At 36.8% G+C, this 15,520-nt stretch overlaps 1 protein-coding gene across 1 annotated transcript; it reads right to left on the reverse strand.

The window, feature by feature from the left end:
• Window positions 1–447: 447 nt before the first annotated feature.
• Window positions 448–14,552, reverse strand: LOC148872790 (Plastid-lipid associated protein PAP / fibrillin family protein). Its single transcript, XM_088973097.1, has 11 exons — window positions 14,207–14,552; window positions 13,997–14,050; window positions 13,406–13,480; window positions 12,045–12,164; window positions 11,077–11,268; window positions 10,540–10,623; window positions 10,315–10,407; window positions 2,613–2,666; window positions 2,389–2,468; window positions 1,024–1,131; window positions 448–873 (listed from the first exon to the last, which is right to left on the reverse strand). The coding sequence occupies exons 1-11, from the start codon at window positions 14,456–14,458 to the stop codon at window positions 786–788; spliced, it is 1,200 nt and encodes a 399-aa protein (XP_088829223.1). The 5' UTR covers window positions 14,459–14,552; the 3' UTR covers window positions 448–785.
• Between the last annotated feature and the right edge of the window lie 968 nt (window positions 14,553–15,520).

Genomic DNA, 15,520 nt, shown 5'->3' on the forward strand with positions numbered 1-15,520 from the left:
TCAACTCCACTAAAATGGATTTGGTGTTTTGGTTTCCGAATAAACCCACAAAGATAAGGTTTTTCAAGTGAACATATGTTCCCTTTTTAATTTCATCATTTACCATCTCATTGGTAGGGGATGGAACATTCTATATGATTGTGCTCTTCACCGTGCGAGTGAAAAACCAGTCTGTCTTCTCTACATTTTCCACGACTCCATTAGTATATGGTGCCATTTTAGTAAACCTTTTGGAAGGGAGTTGGTCTGATTCCACTAATATTAAGTTTCTTATTCAAGTTTAGCCACCGAAAGGTTTCAAGAGAGGAGAATAATTTGGAATAAATTACCCTTTCCTGTTCGTTGGAGTACATCTGTACATGAAAAGAGCATAACTCCATTTCGTGCCACCTGCAGTAATCTTTTCTTGGATGCCTATTTTCTTGGACTTCAATGATCTTCCACTAATTTCTGTAAAGATTGGTTAGGAGTCGGGTCCCAAGCCAATGATGTTGACTGGGACTTGTTCCCTTCATTTTTTTTTCTCGACATATAATACAAAAAAAAAAAAAAATCACTTACAAAACAAGTGTTGTTTTATCTGATTTCCCTTCCATTTTCTCTTTTGGAGACATAAAACACATTCTTTTTCTCTGGGAAAAGCTCAGGCCAGGAAGATTGTTTACTAAATTGAGATGCCTTTCTTAATTTAAAAAAATACATGATGATTCCAGAAAGTTTTCCTTCCAACAAATTCTTTTTCCTTGATTTCTAGTCATTGCTGGTTTGTTCGGTTTGCAAAGCATTCATTTCTGCTTGGATCTGCCTATGCGCAAGTGGACAAATACTGTCTTGTTATAACCCAGGGTTATTCTGATCTTGTCATCCGTGTATCTGCAAAAGAAAATGGAAATCAAAATCCTTGAGCATGAGAGGCACTCTCTGTGTTTCTTTTCATAATCAGTAACAGAATAGTAATCGTTCTTCTAGTTTTTTTTTTTTGATAAATAATCGTTCTAGTTACAAAAAAATGTCAAGTCTTACAGCAACTCCAAATTGAACTTTCTTGTCATCTCCATAGGAAGTCCAAATGGGCCAGCTAGGATGGCTGCATCATCCATTGTAACATCATATTTGTTGGTATCAGATTTTCTGCAGAGAACAAAATTGCAAGATTAGGGTCATTGGGTCTGATGAGTTAGGGCAAATGTCAAAACAAAAGAAAGAAAATAGCTCTTGTTTTCTTTTTTCTTTTTTAGAATCTTCAATGTCAATCCCATCCTCCTCATTTCCCCTTCCTTCCCAAAAGAAACAAATGTGAACTTACTATTTGGACACATCTGAACACCTTATCAAGATAAATTGTATTTTGACAAAAATATGTTTCAGCCGGGTGATGCTACCATGTGTTAATTAATCAAACTATATCACAATATATTAATATTTTAGTAAATGGTTCTTTGGATCTCTTGGGTGTGCCTGAAGTTACAAGTGAACAGAGGAACTCATTTAAAATAGGTAAATTGTAGATTGTGAACGTGGATATAAGTTGGATGGTGTTCCAATTAAGCCTCTCAATTCTCATTTTGGTTGGTCATCTCTTACCAATTGGAAAGTTGGTAAATTGTAGATTTGTAATCATGAAAGGTGAAATATCCTTAAAAATCAAATATAACCTCACTTCCTTTATTTGAAGGTTGGTAAATTGTAGATTTATAATCGTGAAAGGTGAAATATCCTTAAAAATCAAATATAGCCTCACTCCTTTTCTTTGAAGGTTCTCTAAAATCCTCTTTATCTTGAATTTTGTTGCCATATTATTAGTTACAATTATTAATCATTACTATGATTATTATAAAGAGTTCATTACTATTAAATTATTATTCAACTAAAGCCCAGCCAAAGTTTTTCATTAAAGAATCTAGAATCAACAAATCTAAATGTTTCTTTCTTAATTTGATGCAAAATCTGGATTGAGTAGTTTTTATACCTCATGGTAGTTTCAATAAATGTTGTAAAAATTTGATAAAATTTCACTAGCATCTTGTCAAAACTTGGAATATTTGCATATAGTAAATAGAAATTTTCACTTGATATATAAAAATTTTGAAATATTAGATTTTTTTCCATGAGGTTCAGGAAAGAATAAAATTGAAATATTATATATATCAAGGCTCAAAATATCGATAGACATAATTCTTCCTTTTTGTAAGGAATATATAATTTGTTTGTTTTTGAGGGTTGAGTGTATGGGTTTGATGGTTCTCTCTGTATAACTTCTCAACTTCTCATAGCACAGAGACTTGATGGGTTTGATTCAGACTTGCATTTTTCAATTATAAAATTTCTACATTGTTGAGTTTGATGAATTTCATGGCATCTTCCAAACTACAAGATCGGATAACTCACATAATGTTCCCAGTCATTGAGAACTTGAACCCAAGTAAGATGTCTACCAAGAACTTCATCTGTCCATTTTCCCTGACAATCTAAAAAATTATATTTAATAGAATCAGAAACTAAAATAAGTTTCAGACAGAACAAATAAAATATATTTTATTCATAAAAAAAATAATAAGGAAAACATGGTACAACAAAATGCAAAGATATCAACTGTCACCTTTTCATCTTACCTGATTGCCCATGAGACCATTAGCTGCATTCTCTAACCAACTGTCAGTCTCCGTCTGCAACATGCAAGAGATTATACTTATGGTCTTCTAAGATCATGGATTTGGAAAAAACAAAAATGGATATTCAGTTATTCTTCAGGAGGTTGGAATGATTGACAGAGGAGTAAGTAACTTTGAGAAAAGGGAATAAATGGATACTTTCTATGCAAAATGACTAAAAGAAAGAATGAATTAAGAAGGGAAGGAAAAACACACATGAAAAAGGACACCTGGGCATTACAAGGGATAATACACTTTAGAAATATTAACAAAGGGCAAAGTTCTGCTTGTATTTTTGAGTAGGTGATGCAGGAGCTGAAGAGTCAGAATTGGAATTTTATGTATCTATGTATTTTAGACAGTAGGGGTATTTTTGTCATTTTGAAAATTTATGTGGGGTTCAATGATAGGGTTTAATTTGTCTATTTATAGTTTGTTTATGTTTAAAATTTCAGAGTCATTGCATAACTAGGATTAGAGTTACTGAGTCATCTTTGAATTGAAATAGGATATGACAGCTTAGTTTGAGTTCTACTAGGATTAATGAGAAACAGTTTGACTCCTAGGACTATTATGAGTCCAACAGTTTGACTCCTAGGTTTATTATGAGTTTAGAGCCTATAAATATGTATGGACGTTCTACACAGAGCAATGAAGTTTATTGAGTTTTCTTCAGCTTATGCTAACTATGGTGAGCGATTCCCATGCCCTAGGGTGATTCTGGGCACTGTGTGAGTGATTCCAGGAATTTTCTCTCTTCTTTCTCTCCCTATTTTCTCTCTTATTCCTTCAAGAATCCATTACATCCATCAACAACCATAAAATTCTGATCAAAGAAGACTAGCCAGCATTCTCTAAGAACTAGAACTGAATTGGTCCTACATCAATAGGAGATCATTTTCCACTTCTTAGGATATGTTGAAATAGAATCAAGAACTAAGAGAATATCAATTTTTAGCAGACAAAAATGTTATTTCTAATTTAAGTTGGTTTCAAGTCAAGAGCAACTAGTTTTTCAGGAGATCACTTTGGCTGTTTGAAAAAACAGCCTGGGCTGTTTTGGGAGCCTTTACACATGACACCTTAGTAGTCCTCATTTGTCTTTTCAACTAAAAAGGTATTGAGTTTAAATACTATTTTACCCACACTCATTATGAGATGTCATTCACTGCAGGCTTCTGAAACAGCCCAGGCTGTTTTTTACAAACAGGCTGACAGCCAAAGTTTTTCTGTTTTTTAGTGTGGGTTAGTGAATCAAATATACCTTTTTGAGAGTAAATCAGCCAACCATTTTGATTAGTCCTACATTCTTAATATAATTTGGAACAATGCATGGCCTTGTTTACTTTAATAGGTCCCAAATGGATGGTGCAATGGAGCTTAACAAGACATTCGGAGGATGCCATTTGATGATTAATAGTAGAAACTTCAGAAAAGGAGGCCAAATTGGTGCTTTTTTCTCACAAATGCTTTATTTGTAATGGAAACAGGAACCTACCTTTCATTTGCAAACCCCTTCCACTTTCACCTCTAACATTTGAGAGTGGTTTATGGCTTTTTTTGGTAGAAGGTTGGGATGCACCAGGGGTTCTGTTTGGGAGGAGAGAAATGCTAGAATCTTCAAGGAGAAATCACGACCTAAGTAGGTAATAATAGAAAACATTACCTTAAAGATGTTTAAATAGTTTTCTATAGATGAAATCATCAGGGGATGGTAGGTTGCAACACACTCCTAGAACCAGAATGCTAAGAGAACGGTCTCCACCAGATGCAAACCAAGTGGAGCTCAATTTTGATGGGTGTTCTTTAAGCAATCCTGGCAATTTGGGCTTTGGAAGTGTAATGAGAGAGAGAGTCATGGAGCTTGAAAGATTTATTCTCAGGACCCATAGCTATGGGGATTGCACAAGAGATGAGTTGATGGTTGTCTTACAAGGCATTGGTGGTGGAAGGAGATTCCCGAGTTGTGGTGGAATAGTTAATGAAGAACTGAAAAGGTGCTTGGCACTATAGGCATACTTTAAGAGAGAATTATAGCATTGTAAAGACTCTCAAAGCAACTGTGAAATGGGTGCCAAGATCAGCAAACTCTCTAGCAGATCTACTTGCAAGCAAGGAGTTAACAGGGAACAATATATATATATATATATATATATATATATATATATTGACAGTAAATCTGATTGAAGGTTACAGCAAAGAGAAGAGAAGAGAAGAGAAGGAAGGAGGAAAAAGTGTTGAGGCAATGGAACTGTACTGGCAGAGCCAGCTTCATTATAATATATAGGGTGAAAAAATAAGAAGGGAAATGACCCTTGTGCCCCCACTAAGTGATAGTACAATAATAGATTAAAATAAAAAAGGCTTTAATCAGCGAAACAGACCCTAACAAACATAAAATCAATTATTTTAACACTTTCAACACTTTCCCTCAAGTTGGAGCATAGATGTCAATCATGCCCAACTTGTCACACAAATCATTATGCCGCACATGATGAAGGCCTTTGGTGAAGATGTTTGCAAGTTGTTCTTTTAAGCTGACATATGGGGTGCACATTTCTCCACTTACAAGTTTCTCTCTAATAAAATGTTTGTCCACTTCAATGTGTTTCGTCCTATCATGGAGGACTGGATTAGCTGCAATGTTGATAGCAGCGTTATTGTCGTAATAGAGTAACATAGGGTTGCTAATTGTAAAACCCAGTTCTCCTAACAGATTTCTTATCCACATGATTTCAGCAACTCCATGAGACATAGTTTTGTATTCTGCTTCAGCACTAGACCTAGCCACCACACTTTGCTTCTTACTTCTCCATGTGACTAGGTTTCCCCCTACAAAGGCACAATATCCACTGGTAGACTTTCGGTCATCAACTACCCCTGCCCAATCAGCATCAGTATATACCTCCACCTTTAAATGTCCATGTTTCTGGAATAAGAAACCATCTCCAGAAAACTTCTTGAGGTATCTGAGGATCCTCTTTGCAGCTTCAAGGTGAGTTGTCTTAGGATTGTGCATGAACTGACTAAGGACACCCACTGCATAAGCAATATCAGGCCTGGTCATAGACAAATACAAGAGTCTCCCTACAAGTCTTTGAAACTTCTTCACATCTTTCAAGAACTCTCCCTGACTATCTCCCAGATGATGTTTAGGTTCAATTGGTGAGTCCATTGGTCTCACCCCCAGTTTGCTTGTATCTTCTAGTAGATCTAGTACATATTTCCATTGGGAAATAAAGATGCCCTTGTGAGAGCGGGCAACTTCAATTCCAAGGAAATAACGTAAGGGGCCTAGATCTTTCACCTCAAATTGAGTGGCTAAGAATTTTTTTAGTCTCTGTATTTTAGCCTCCCAATCTCATGTGATCACTATGTCATCCACATACACAATTAGAGCTGCAACTTTCCCTTCACCTTTCCTTACAAATAGTGTGTGATCTGATTGGCATTGTTTGAACCCCATCTGTTGAACTGCTGAGTGGAACTTACTAAACCAGGCCCGAGGAGATTGTTTCAGCCCATATAAAGATTTTTTTAACTTACACTCTTTTTGTTCACTGCCTTTAGCACAAAAACCTAGAGGTTGGGTCATGTACACTTCCTCTTCTAAGTCACTATTCAAAAAAGCATTTTTGATGTCCATTGTTGAAGTTCCCAGTCAAGATTTTCCGCCAGTGAAAGGAGAATTCTGATAGAGTTCATCTTGGCTACTGGGGCAAAAGTCTCTGCATAGTCCACTCCATATACTTGTTTAAAACCTTTTGCCACTAGTCTGGCCTTGTAGCTTTCAACAGTTCCATCAGCCTTGTGTTTCACTGTGAACACCCACTTGCACCCCATTGGTTCCTTCCCTTCAGGAAGATCCACCAACTCCCAAGTGTCATTTTTGTGTAATGCATCAATTTCTTCCTTCATTGCATCTGTCCATTCGGGTTTGGATAAAACTTTTGCCACATTCTTAGGAACGGGGATACTGTCAACAGAGGAGAGGAATGCACGATATGAAGATGAAATATAATCATAGGACACTATGAGAGATAGGATGGTTAGTGGTACAAGATCTAACACCCTTTCTCTTAGCAATAGGAACATCAAGATCATTAATGACAAGGGAATCAACATTGAGAGGAGCATGCATATCAATAGAAGCAAGTGTACCTGGGCTGATGGGAAGGATCAACCTCTAGTGAAGCCGATGATGTTGGTTGCATAGTGTCAGGTTCCACGGCTCTTGAACTCTGCTGGCCTTTGTGGCGGCGAAGAAAGAAAAGGAATGGAGGAGGGTCAGGTAGAGGAGGTAGTTGAGTCTGAGCCTATTTCTCCTCAACCCTACTCTCCCCCTGGAGAGAAACCAGAAGAAATGTTGATTCTCAAAGGACACATCTATTGAGACATAGTACTTACGAGAGACGGGGTCATAGCAACGGTACCCCTTTTGAGATAGAGGGTAACCAAGGAAGACACAAGGAATAGCACGAGGATCAAGTTTACCCCAAGTAGGTGACAAGTTATGAACAAAGCAACGACACCCAAAAACACGCATTGGAATGGGGAACAACGGAGCTGTAGTAAACAAAAGCTGATGTGGGGCCTTATACTCTAGTAACCGAGAGGGCATACGGTTGATGATGTACGTAGAACACAAAACAACATCCATTGAAAAGCGCTTTGGAACATTCATATGGATTAACAACCACGAGCTACTTCAAGAAGATGACAGTTTTTTCTTTCAGCAACATCGTTTTGTTGAGGTGTCCTAGCACAAGAGCTTCGTTGAAGTGATCCACTCGAAGCAAAGAATTCTGTGAGATCACTATGGAAGTATTCCTTTGCATTGTTTGACTGGAAAATATGGATTTCAGTTTGGAACTGAGTGAACACCATGCGTTGAAAGTCTTTCACAATTTTAGGCACTTCCTCTCTAGATTGCATAGGGTAAACCCAGGTGTATCTAGAGTAATCATCGATCAAGGTAATGAAGTACTTATATCCAACCTCAATAGGTAGAGTAACAGGGCCCCAAACATCAGAATAAACAATATGAAATGGAAATTCAGATCTTTTATTTCTCAAAGAAAAAGAGATTCTACAATGTTTACTCAATTGACATGTCTGACACTATAACTGACTCATTGACAAAGACTCAAACAACTTTGGAAGCATAACTTTTAACGACTCAAAAGAAAGATGACCAAGACGACTATGCCATAAATAGGCTTGACTCTCACTGGACGAACTCAAAGACTCTGTAGCCACAAGACCAGCTTTACTCTCCAACTCGTAGAGGCCATCCACCATGCTTCCTCTACCAATCGTCTTCCCTGAGGCCAAATCCTAAACACACATGAAGACGGATAGAAAGTAACTGAACAATTCAAGGAGTGAGTAATACTACTAATGGAAAGAAGATTTTTAGGTAGCTTAGGAACATGTAGTACGTTAGAAAGGGTAAGGCCGAGTGGGAGAGATATGGTTCCTTAGCCGGCTATGGTGGAGAAAGAGCCATCAGCTAGTCTCACCTTATTTCTCCTAGAGAGAAGATTGTATGCCTGAAATAAATTTGACTTACCGGTCATGTGGTTTGAGGCTCCAGAGTCAATTACCCAAGGGGAATCAGAGGTACGAGATGACACATGGAAGGCAGTGACAGTATTACTTGAAGCAGATGCAAAAGAGGTAGAAGGAGTAGGACCAGTATCCATCTGGCGAAGAGTCCAACCATATAACTCCAAATGGTTACGGAAGGAGTTGATGATCTCTTCCTTGGGGTCAGAACTGGGATGCCTTTCCTGAGTTACCATGGGACCAGTCTCTTGAGATGCCATATTAGCTGAGTTATACCTTTTCTGATTCTGCTGACTTGGTTTCTTGCCCTGATCAGTTGTTGACTTCTTACCCAAATCTTGTGCTCATTTAGGTTATCCATGGAGATCCCAGCAAGTATCTATGGTGTGTCTTGCCTTTTGGCAGTGAGTGCACCAAAGCTTACTCTTATCATCTGTTCTCTTTTGAGAGTCACCCTTCTTAGAACCACCTCCAACATTAGTATCTGAACTTCCCCGGACAACTAGAGCAACTGGCTCCCCCTCTGTAGAATTCATCACATTTCTTGTACTTTCTTTTGACTAAACCAAGGCATAAACCTCCTGAACTGATGGCAAGTCTTTACTTCCCAAGATTTGCACCCTGATGGACTCATATGAAGGATTCAACCCCAAGAAGAAGGCAAATAACCATTGCTGAGATACAAGGGATTTGTATGCCTTTGCATCCTCATCACACTTTCAGTTAACATTATGATAGTGATCAAGTTCTTTCCATATCGATATTAGATCCGAATAGTACACCGAGAGACTCCTTGCTCCCTGCTTACAAGTGGATGATTCAGCTTGCGGTTGGTATATCTTGGCATAGTGTCTCTGCTCTGAATAGGTGGACTTTGCTTGTTCCCATATTTCACAAGTAGTCTCAGCCCACATAAAAGTTTTTCTCACCTGTGGTAGCATGGAAACCAAGAGCCAAGACATCACCTTACTATTTTCTTGGTTCCATCTATCATATTCAGCACTTCCGCACTTCGGTTCCTTCACTTTCCCATTGATGTATCCTATTTTTCCCCTAGCAGTGATGTAGGGTTTTATTCCCCTAGACCATTCGAGGTAATTCAGACCATCAAAGGAAATGACAGCCATGGGGAAACTCATATCCATTCCCCCACTTACCCCATTTTGGTTTCCAGAAATCCCTGAAGTAGCAGAATTCTTAGAAGACATGGTCAACACAATTTTTTTTTATCAAAAAACTTCAACTTAGGATCCCTCCTTATATCAGAACAAAAAACTCCACACACAACAAGTGATTAGTCCACCCACACTACAGTTTTTGGACTTAATTTGAGCACAAGACCAGCACCAATTTCCAGAATAAACAAAATGACAAATCTGATTTTCAGACCTGTACGGAGTAGCAGTCCCAGCTACTAGTTTTCTCAGCAGGTCTACAAGCAATAATCACAAGGGGAGATACTTAACACAAGGCATCAAGCCAACAAGTAGAGAAAACAGGTCATACATGACCTACAACAGCCTTTCACAGGTACAGGATCACACGATCCAAAACAAGCAGAGGAAAAACCTCACAAGGGTGTGCCAACATTCAGTGGTTCAGGTCCATTCGTTTTCCTCTCGATACACGACCAAGGGAAGAGAAGAAAGGAAAAGAAAAAAAATGGGGCAGTACTAGTTGCAGGTCTGATTCGAACAAACCAGATGTACTCCTCTGTTCAGCCTAGATTCAGCAGCTTGGAGAAGACACTTACGCTTTGATACCACCTTGACAGTAAATCTGATTGAAGGTTATAGCAAAGAGAAGAGAAGAGAAGAGAAGAGAAGAGGAGAGAAGAGAAGAGAAGAAGGAAGAAGTGTTGAGGCAATGGAACTATACTGGCGGCGCCAGTTTCATTATAATATATAGGGCGAAAAAATAAGAAGGGAAATGACCCTTGTGCCCCTACTAAGTGATAGTACAATAATAGATTAAAATAAAAAAGGCTTTAATAAGCCAAACAGACCCTAACAAACATAAAATCAATTATTTTAACACTTTCAACAATATAAATATAGTTTAAACAAAACAAATGTTGTTGTCAAGCTATAATAACCTGTGAACTCCATATTAATTTCCATTCTCCGTCTAGGAGTTCCATATCTCCTTTAGAGACACTCTTGTTCAGGGATATAAGATCGTCAATAGCCTGTCCATGTTACAACACAAAGATGAGAAGAGTTGGGGAAAGTACACCATTTGCAATACATAAAAGATAAATAGGCTTTTATACCATAAATTGGAAAAAAAAAAACATTTAAGGTTTCAATAAGCATCTAACCTCTTCTACTCCTTCTCCAGTGGAAATGGCCGAGAGTAGTCTTTGCCTTGGTTCAGTTTTCTTTTGCAGAACAAAGGTGGTTCCCTGCACTACAGAGAATTTTCTGGATATCCTAGCTAATGTCAAACTAATCAGAGAATTTTGGCAAGTTAATGCAGCAATATTTATGTCATTGGCATAGAAGGTAATATGAGGATTTCCCACTAAAAAAGATATACAATAAGGGTTCCTATTTCATGGCCATCTCAAACTAAGAAAACTTAGAGATATCTTGACTGCTCATTTTCAGTTTTTGATTGAAATGTAATTAATGAGAACCAATTGGCCTAAGTTGTAGGGACTTATTTTGGTATCAAGGGGTGTATTTTTCGTGCAACAGGTTCTTCTGTAGATTTTGAGTTAGCCTCAAAATTATCCATTATCAATGTCTCTTATACAATTTTTGGATTTATGATACCTCAATCTTTCTATTTATTTCCATAAAGGTTACATATCATAAAAATGAAAAGGTAAATTAGTAGAAAAATGATCACTTACCTTATTTCCTCTGGATATACGAATGTTTCCAGACTGGGACAAGTATGTGGTGTCTAACCAACCCTTTGCTTCCTCTCCAAGAAGCCTAAAGGGAACTGGATACGGAACCTTAAATGGTAAAAAATTAAAGGAGAAGGCTGCTCTATCAAATCGGAAGAGGATGCGCTTTCCATCTTTAATTGAAGCTACTGCCTGGGAAGAGTAAGTTTCAGTTTGTAAAGAGAAAGCAATGCACATGATGCAAATACATCTGCGTAAGATCAATGCTTTAAAAGGTATGTGAGGCTCAGACTTGAGGCTTACACCTCAAGTGTCACATTTCTCACACCTTGAAGATTTTTTTTTTTTGTATTTTTTAAGATATTTTATTGTAAAAACATGAAATGCCATGAATTTGAAGTAGACTTTTATCTTATATTAGATCTTTCAATAGGCGTGAAAGATTCTCATACTCCCTGTTTATTGTTAATTCATCCATATGTTCTTACCACATAAAAATATTCATTAAGCATATTTCTCTATTTTCTCCTTATTTTAGTTAAGCATCAAATCTTGAGGCTTAAGCTTCATACTTCGGAAGGCAGTAGCATCTTGACTCATGCCTCTGCTTTATAAAGAATAAGATTTAGATACTGTCTTTTTACTTATTTACTCTTAATGTTTTTATGGTTTAAATATAACACATTTTCCTGTTATCAGTTGGTTCACAAGAATCTTCTTCAGAAAATTCTTCTATATATTCATTTTCTTGGGACTTGGGAGGACTTGATTGGAAATCAAGCTGTCCATGAATGCATAAAAGATCACAGCTTTCTTTTTTTTTTTTTAGAGAGAGAGAGATTCTAAAGTTTTTTTTTATAAAATCAGAAGGGGCTAGAGATTCTAAAGGTTTAAATCTTGTTAGGAGTACATGATCATATAGAAGATTCGAACATGTTATAGTTGCAATTTAGAGTAATGAAGCATACCTCCACTTTTAGCTCTCCTACTGCACCAGAAAATTTTACAATATTGGAGACCCTTGGATCATTTGTCCTGAGATATACTTCTTGAAAGACACTGAAAAAGTCAACCCCTACAAATGTTCTCTACAGGAATACATGAACACAGAAAAGAAACCATAACCACTTGGTTAATCAAGTTTGTGGACTTTAAAACAGTCTTGAGGAAGAGAAACAAACAAATCTAAAACAACTTATCAATATGTAAATGTCATATTAAATTCTTTACTTGAACGTCAAAGGCAGTCTTAAATGAATTATATTATGTGGTGTTTCCATAGAAATGGTATTATTAACACTATGATCAGGGAAAGCGGGGGTCAAACAGGAAAAAGTCGGGTTAAATTTATTAACTGTTTAAGAAACAGACTAAAGCATGCTTAAATATTTAAACTCAGTATGAATTTCAAAAATAGTAAATTGTATTAGGAATTGAAATAGATAACTGGTTGCTAATTTGTCTTCCCATAAATAAAACATCTTAAATCAAATGTAAGAATTTTTAATGTATTGATGATAATGCCATCAAATCATTCTCTGATGAGGCATTATATAGTGAATAATATGGCTATGGACAAATGATAACACAGACAATGAAAGGATGGGTTAAAGCATTACTAATACCATTTAAAATTCATTCAAGGTCTCCTTATTTCTTATGATGTGATATAGATTGGACTTTCTTAAAGTTCACTTGTGAAGTGTGCCTCACTTGGCTTGCTGTCATGTTTTAATGAACTAACCTTGAATTTTATGTTTGAACTGATACTTTATAGTAGGTTATAACTATGATTTTAGAGATTAAAACAGGTTTATCCCTGCTAATAAAATGGAGCTCTAATCAATTGAGCTAATAGAATTTTTGGAGTATTTTACTTCTTTCAGAACTTAGATTTCATATTCTTATACATAGCGTTTTTTTCTTCTTCTTCTTTTTCCCTTTTTTTTTTGTTTTCCAGAAGTGTCACCTTACTTTGTTCGAACATGTGCCAAGGAATCCCTTGTGCTTTAGTTGTGATTCTTGCTTTTAAATAGATACCTAACTTATCTCAAATAGGAAGCAACATCAAGAAGAATTATGTTTCTCTTAAAACCTTATGAGTTGATAGGAGAGTCATAAAAGATGAGAAAGTAATAGTGATAGGAGATAACTATGAAACATAAGGAATTTTTAAGCACTAGATATAATGAAGTTACAAAGACCTAAACAGTTAATATAATGATAAAGATTCGCTGATGAGACTCAGAACAAACTACTAATCATAAAAGTGGAAAACACAGAAATTCTCCAAATATATTTTGAATTTCTGAATAATGAGGGAAGAAACCTGTATTGGAGATGCTGTTCCTGGTCTTGTTGTGAACATTAGTTGCCAGCGACCTTCAATCAAACTGGAGCTTGTCTGCAGTTTATCATAGATTTGGTGACATCAAAGTCTTTATCATATAAACAAGGGAATGCGAGTGGATAATCCTCACTAATAATTGTAACAGATTGCACAGGTCAATAGTCATCCCTTCATCCACATAGGACTAGGGGAAGAAATAGCTTGTGTCAAGAAACGTCCAGATTGAACCCAACATATATTTAAATGAGATTAGGATTGGCCAATCCAAAACCTTGGAAGGCCAATCAGTTCTTTTTCTGTAGGAAAATCAAGTATAATTGAAGCTGCAACTGAAACAAAAGAAGTTAATTATTGTGTGAGGGATCATTATCAAGCCCTAATTTGATGCCCCTAGGTAAATCAGGATCCAAGTGCAACTGAAAACTGATATTCCTACTGGCATCACTTAGTTGATATCTTGAGAATGCTAAATCCATCAAACCAATAAAGGGGAAAAACTATGCTTGCTTTGACAAGTAAATAAAAAACAAGAAAGAAAAAAGAAAAAGAAGCAACTAAATGGTCACCCACAGGATCAGGTATGCCTTCCAAACCTTCTAGAATTTGCACAGCGCGCTCCACCTCCTGCATAATTTCTCAAGCATCAAAATCAACTGAAACAAAGAGACACCTTTCAAAGAATAATACTCTACTAATGCATCAAATTGTCTCTAAACTACTGAAAAACAAGAAAACGAGTTGAAACCGAAGAAAGAAAAAGAGATTTGAAATGATATATACCTTGAGTTGCTCCGGGGAAGCAGAGCGACCTCTACCTTGTACCCCTATAAGGGCATCAACGAGGGCACTTTCTGGTTCAGTGAAAGAGACTTGTTGCTCTTCAACCAGCGATGACGAAAGAGGAGGGCACAATAGCTTTCTGAGAGAAGATTTGAAGGGTTTCGCAGATCGGAGGCGGTTCCTCGGAGCACATGGCGCCAATGCAGGAGAAAAGGTCGGATGGAACGCCAACTTCGCAGCATCCACAGCCATTCCAGAGTAGACTGCAGAGAAGAGCAGAGTGAAGGAGCGAAGAGGACAGAGGAGACAGGAGAGGTGGTTTGCTCGCTCTTCCAATCTCCACAAGCTTCAAATGTTGTTAAAACCGTTAATGACCTCAAGACTCAACAACGGAGATATTATGCCACGTGGATATTTCCGACGCCAGACACGTAGTGCCGAACCATTCGTTATCTCGCCACGATTTTGCCATTTCGCATGAGACATGATTGATTGGTGTATTTTCTTAAAACCCGTTTGGGAGTGTATTTTTAATTACTTATCGTATAAAACGCAATTTTGTGCTTTTTAGTAAAAGTCGAAATAAATGCTTTTTTCAAGAAATAATCCCATTTTCGATTAAACTCAAAATTTTGGTTTGTTTTTCTTTTTCTAATGTTGGGTGAGCAAATGGATAGGTTCTACTTGGAATCAAAGGGAATCGACTTCAAACCGGCCTTGAATCGCCCTACCTAATTTGTTACAGGGTAGGGTCTGGTTCTAAATTATTGGAACCAACCACTGCCTAGGCTGGTTCTAGGGTCTAGGGGTTTACCCTACCCGAACTGACCCAATGAATTGACCTTGGTTGGCCTTGGTGGAACTGATTTTGCTGGAACATGCCTTAGAACAAAACTTGCCTTAAAATAAACCTCAAAATACTTTTAGGGATGTGAAGATTTAAATCCAAGCACTCATGGTTACAAAGGCCATCGTCTCACTTAAACATTTAGTTACTTAAGTTATTTGATCATTTGTTTTCATTTTAATATTTGAATGTGTACAATAACTAATGTAAAAGATAATATTTACAAAATTTAAATTTAAATTAAAAGTTTTGAACCATATAATGATAATCTACATATATAAGTTACTAAATTTAATCAATAAAGATAATATAAGTTTTAAATTATAGGGTAACATATAAAAACCTCCCATAAATATAATTTAGTTTAATTTTAACAAATACCTCCCCTAAACTGAGAAATTTGACAAAAACCTCCCTTTCGTCACTTTCTTAGATAGAAACGTTAGACCGATGCACCAATTTCTTCT

The sequence above is a fragment of the Nelumbo lutea genome, chromosome 2, assembly GCF_056320005.1.
Source record: "Nelumbo lutea isolate HS-2025 chromosome 2, American lotus-T2T, whole genome shotgun sequence".
In the NCBI taxonomy this organism is placed as follows: domain Eukaryota; kingdom Viridiplantae; phylum Streptophyta; class Magnoliopsida; order Proteales; family Nelumbonaceae; genus Nelumbo; species Nelumbo lutea.

Coding starts and splice junctions, on each gene's coding strand:
- LOC148872790 (XM_088973097.1), bottom strand. CDS start 14,458: ATGGCTGTGGATGCTGCGAAGTTGGCGTTCCATCCGACCTTTTCTCCT. Junction 13,481..13,996: donor TGGAAGGCATACCTGATCCT/GTGGGTGACCAT, acceptor GATAAACTGCAG/ACAAGCTCCAGTTTGATTGA. Junction 10,624..11,076: donor GTATATCCAGAGGAAATAAG/GTAAGTGATCAT, acceptor TCTGTAGTGCAG/GGAACCACCTTTGTTCTGCA.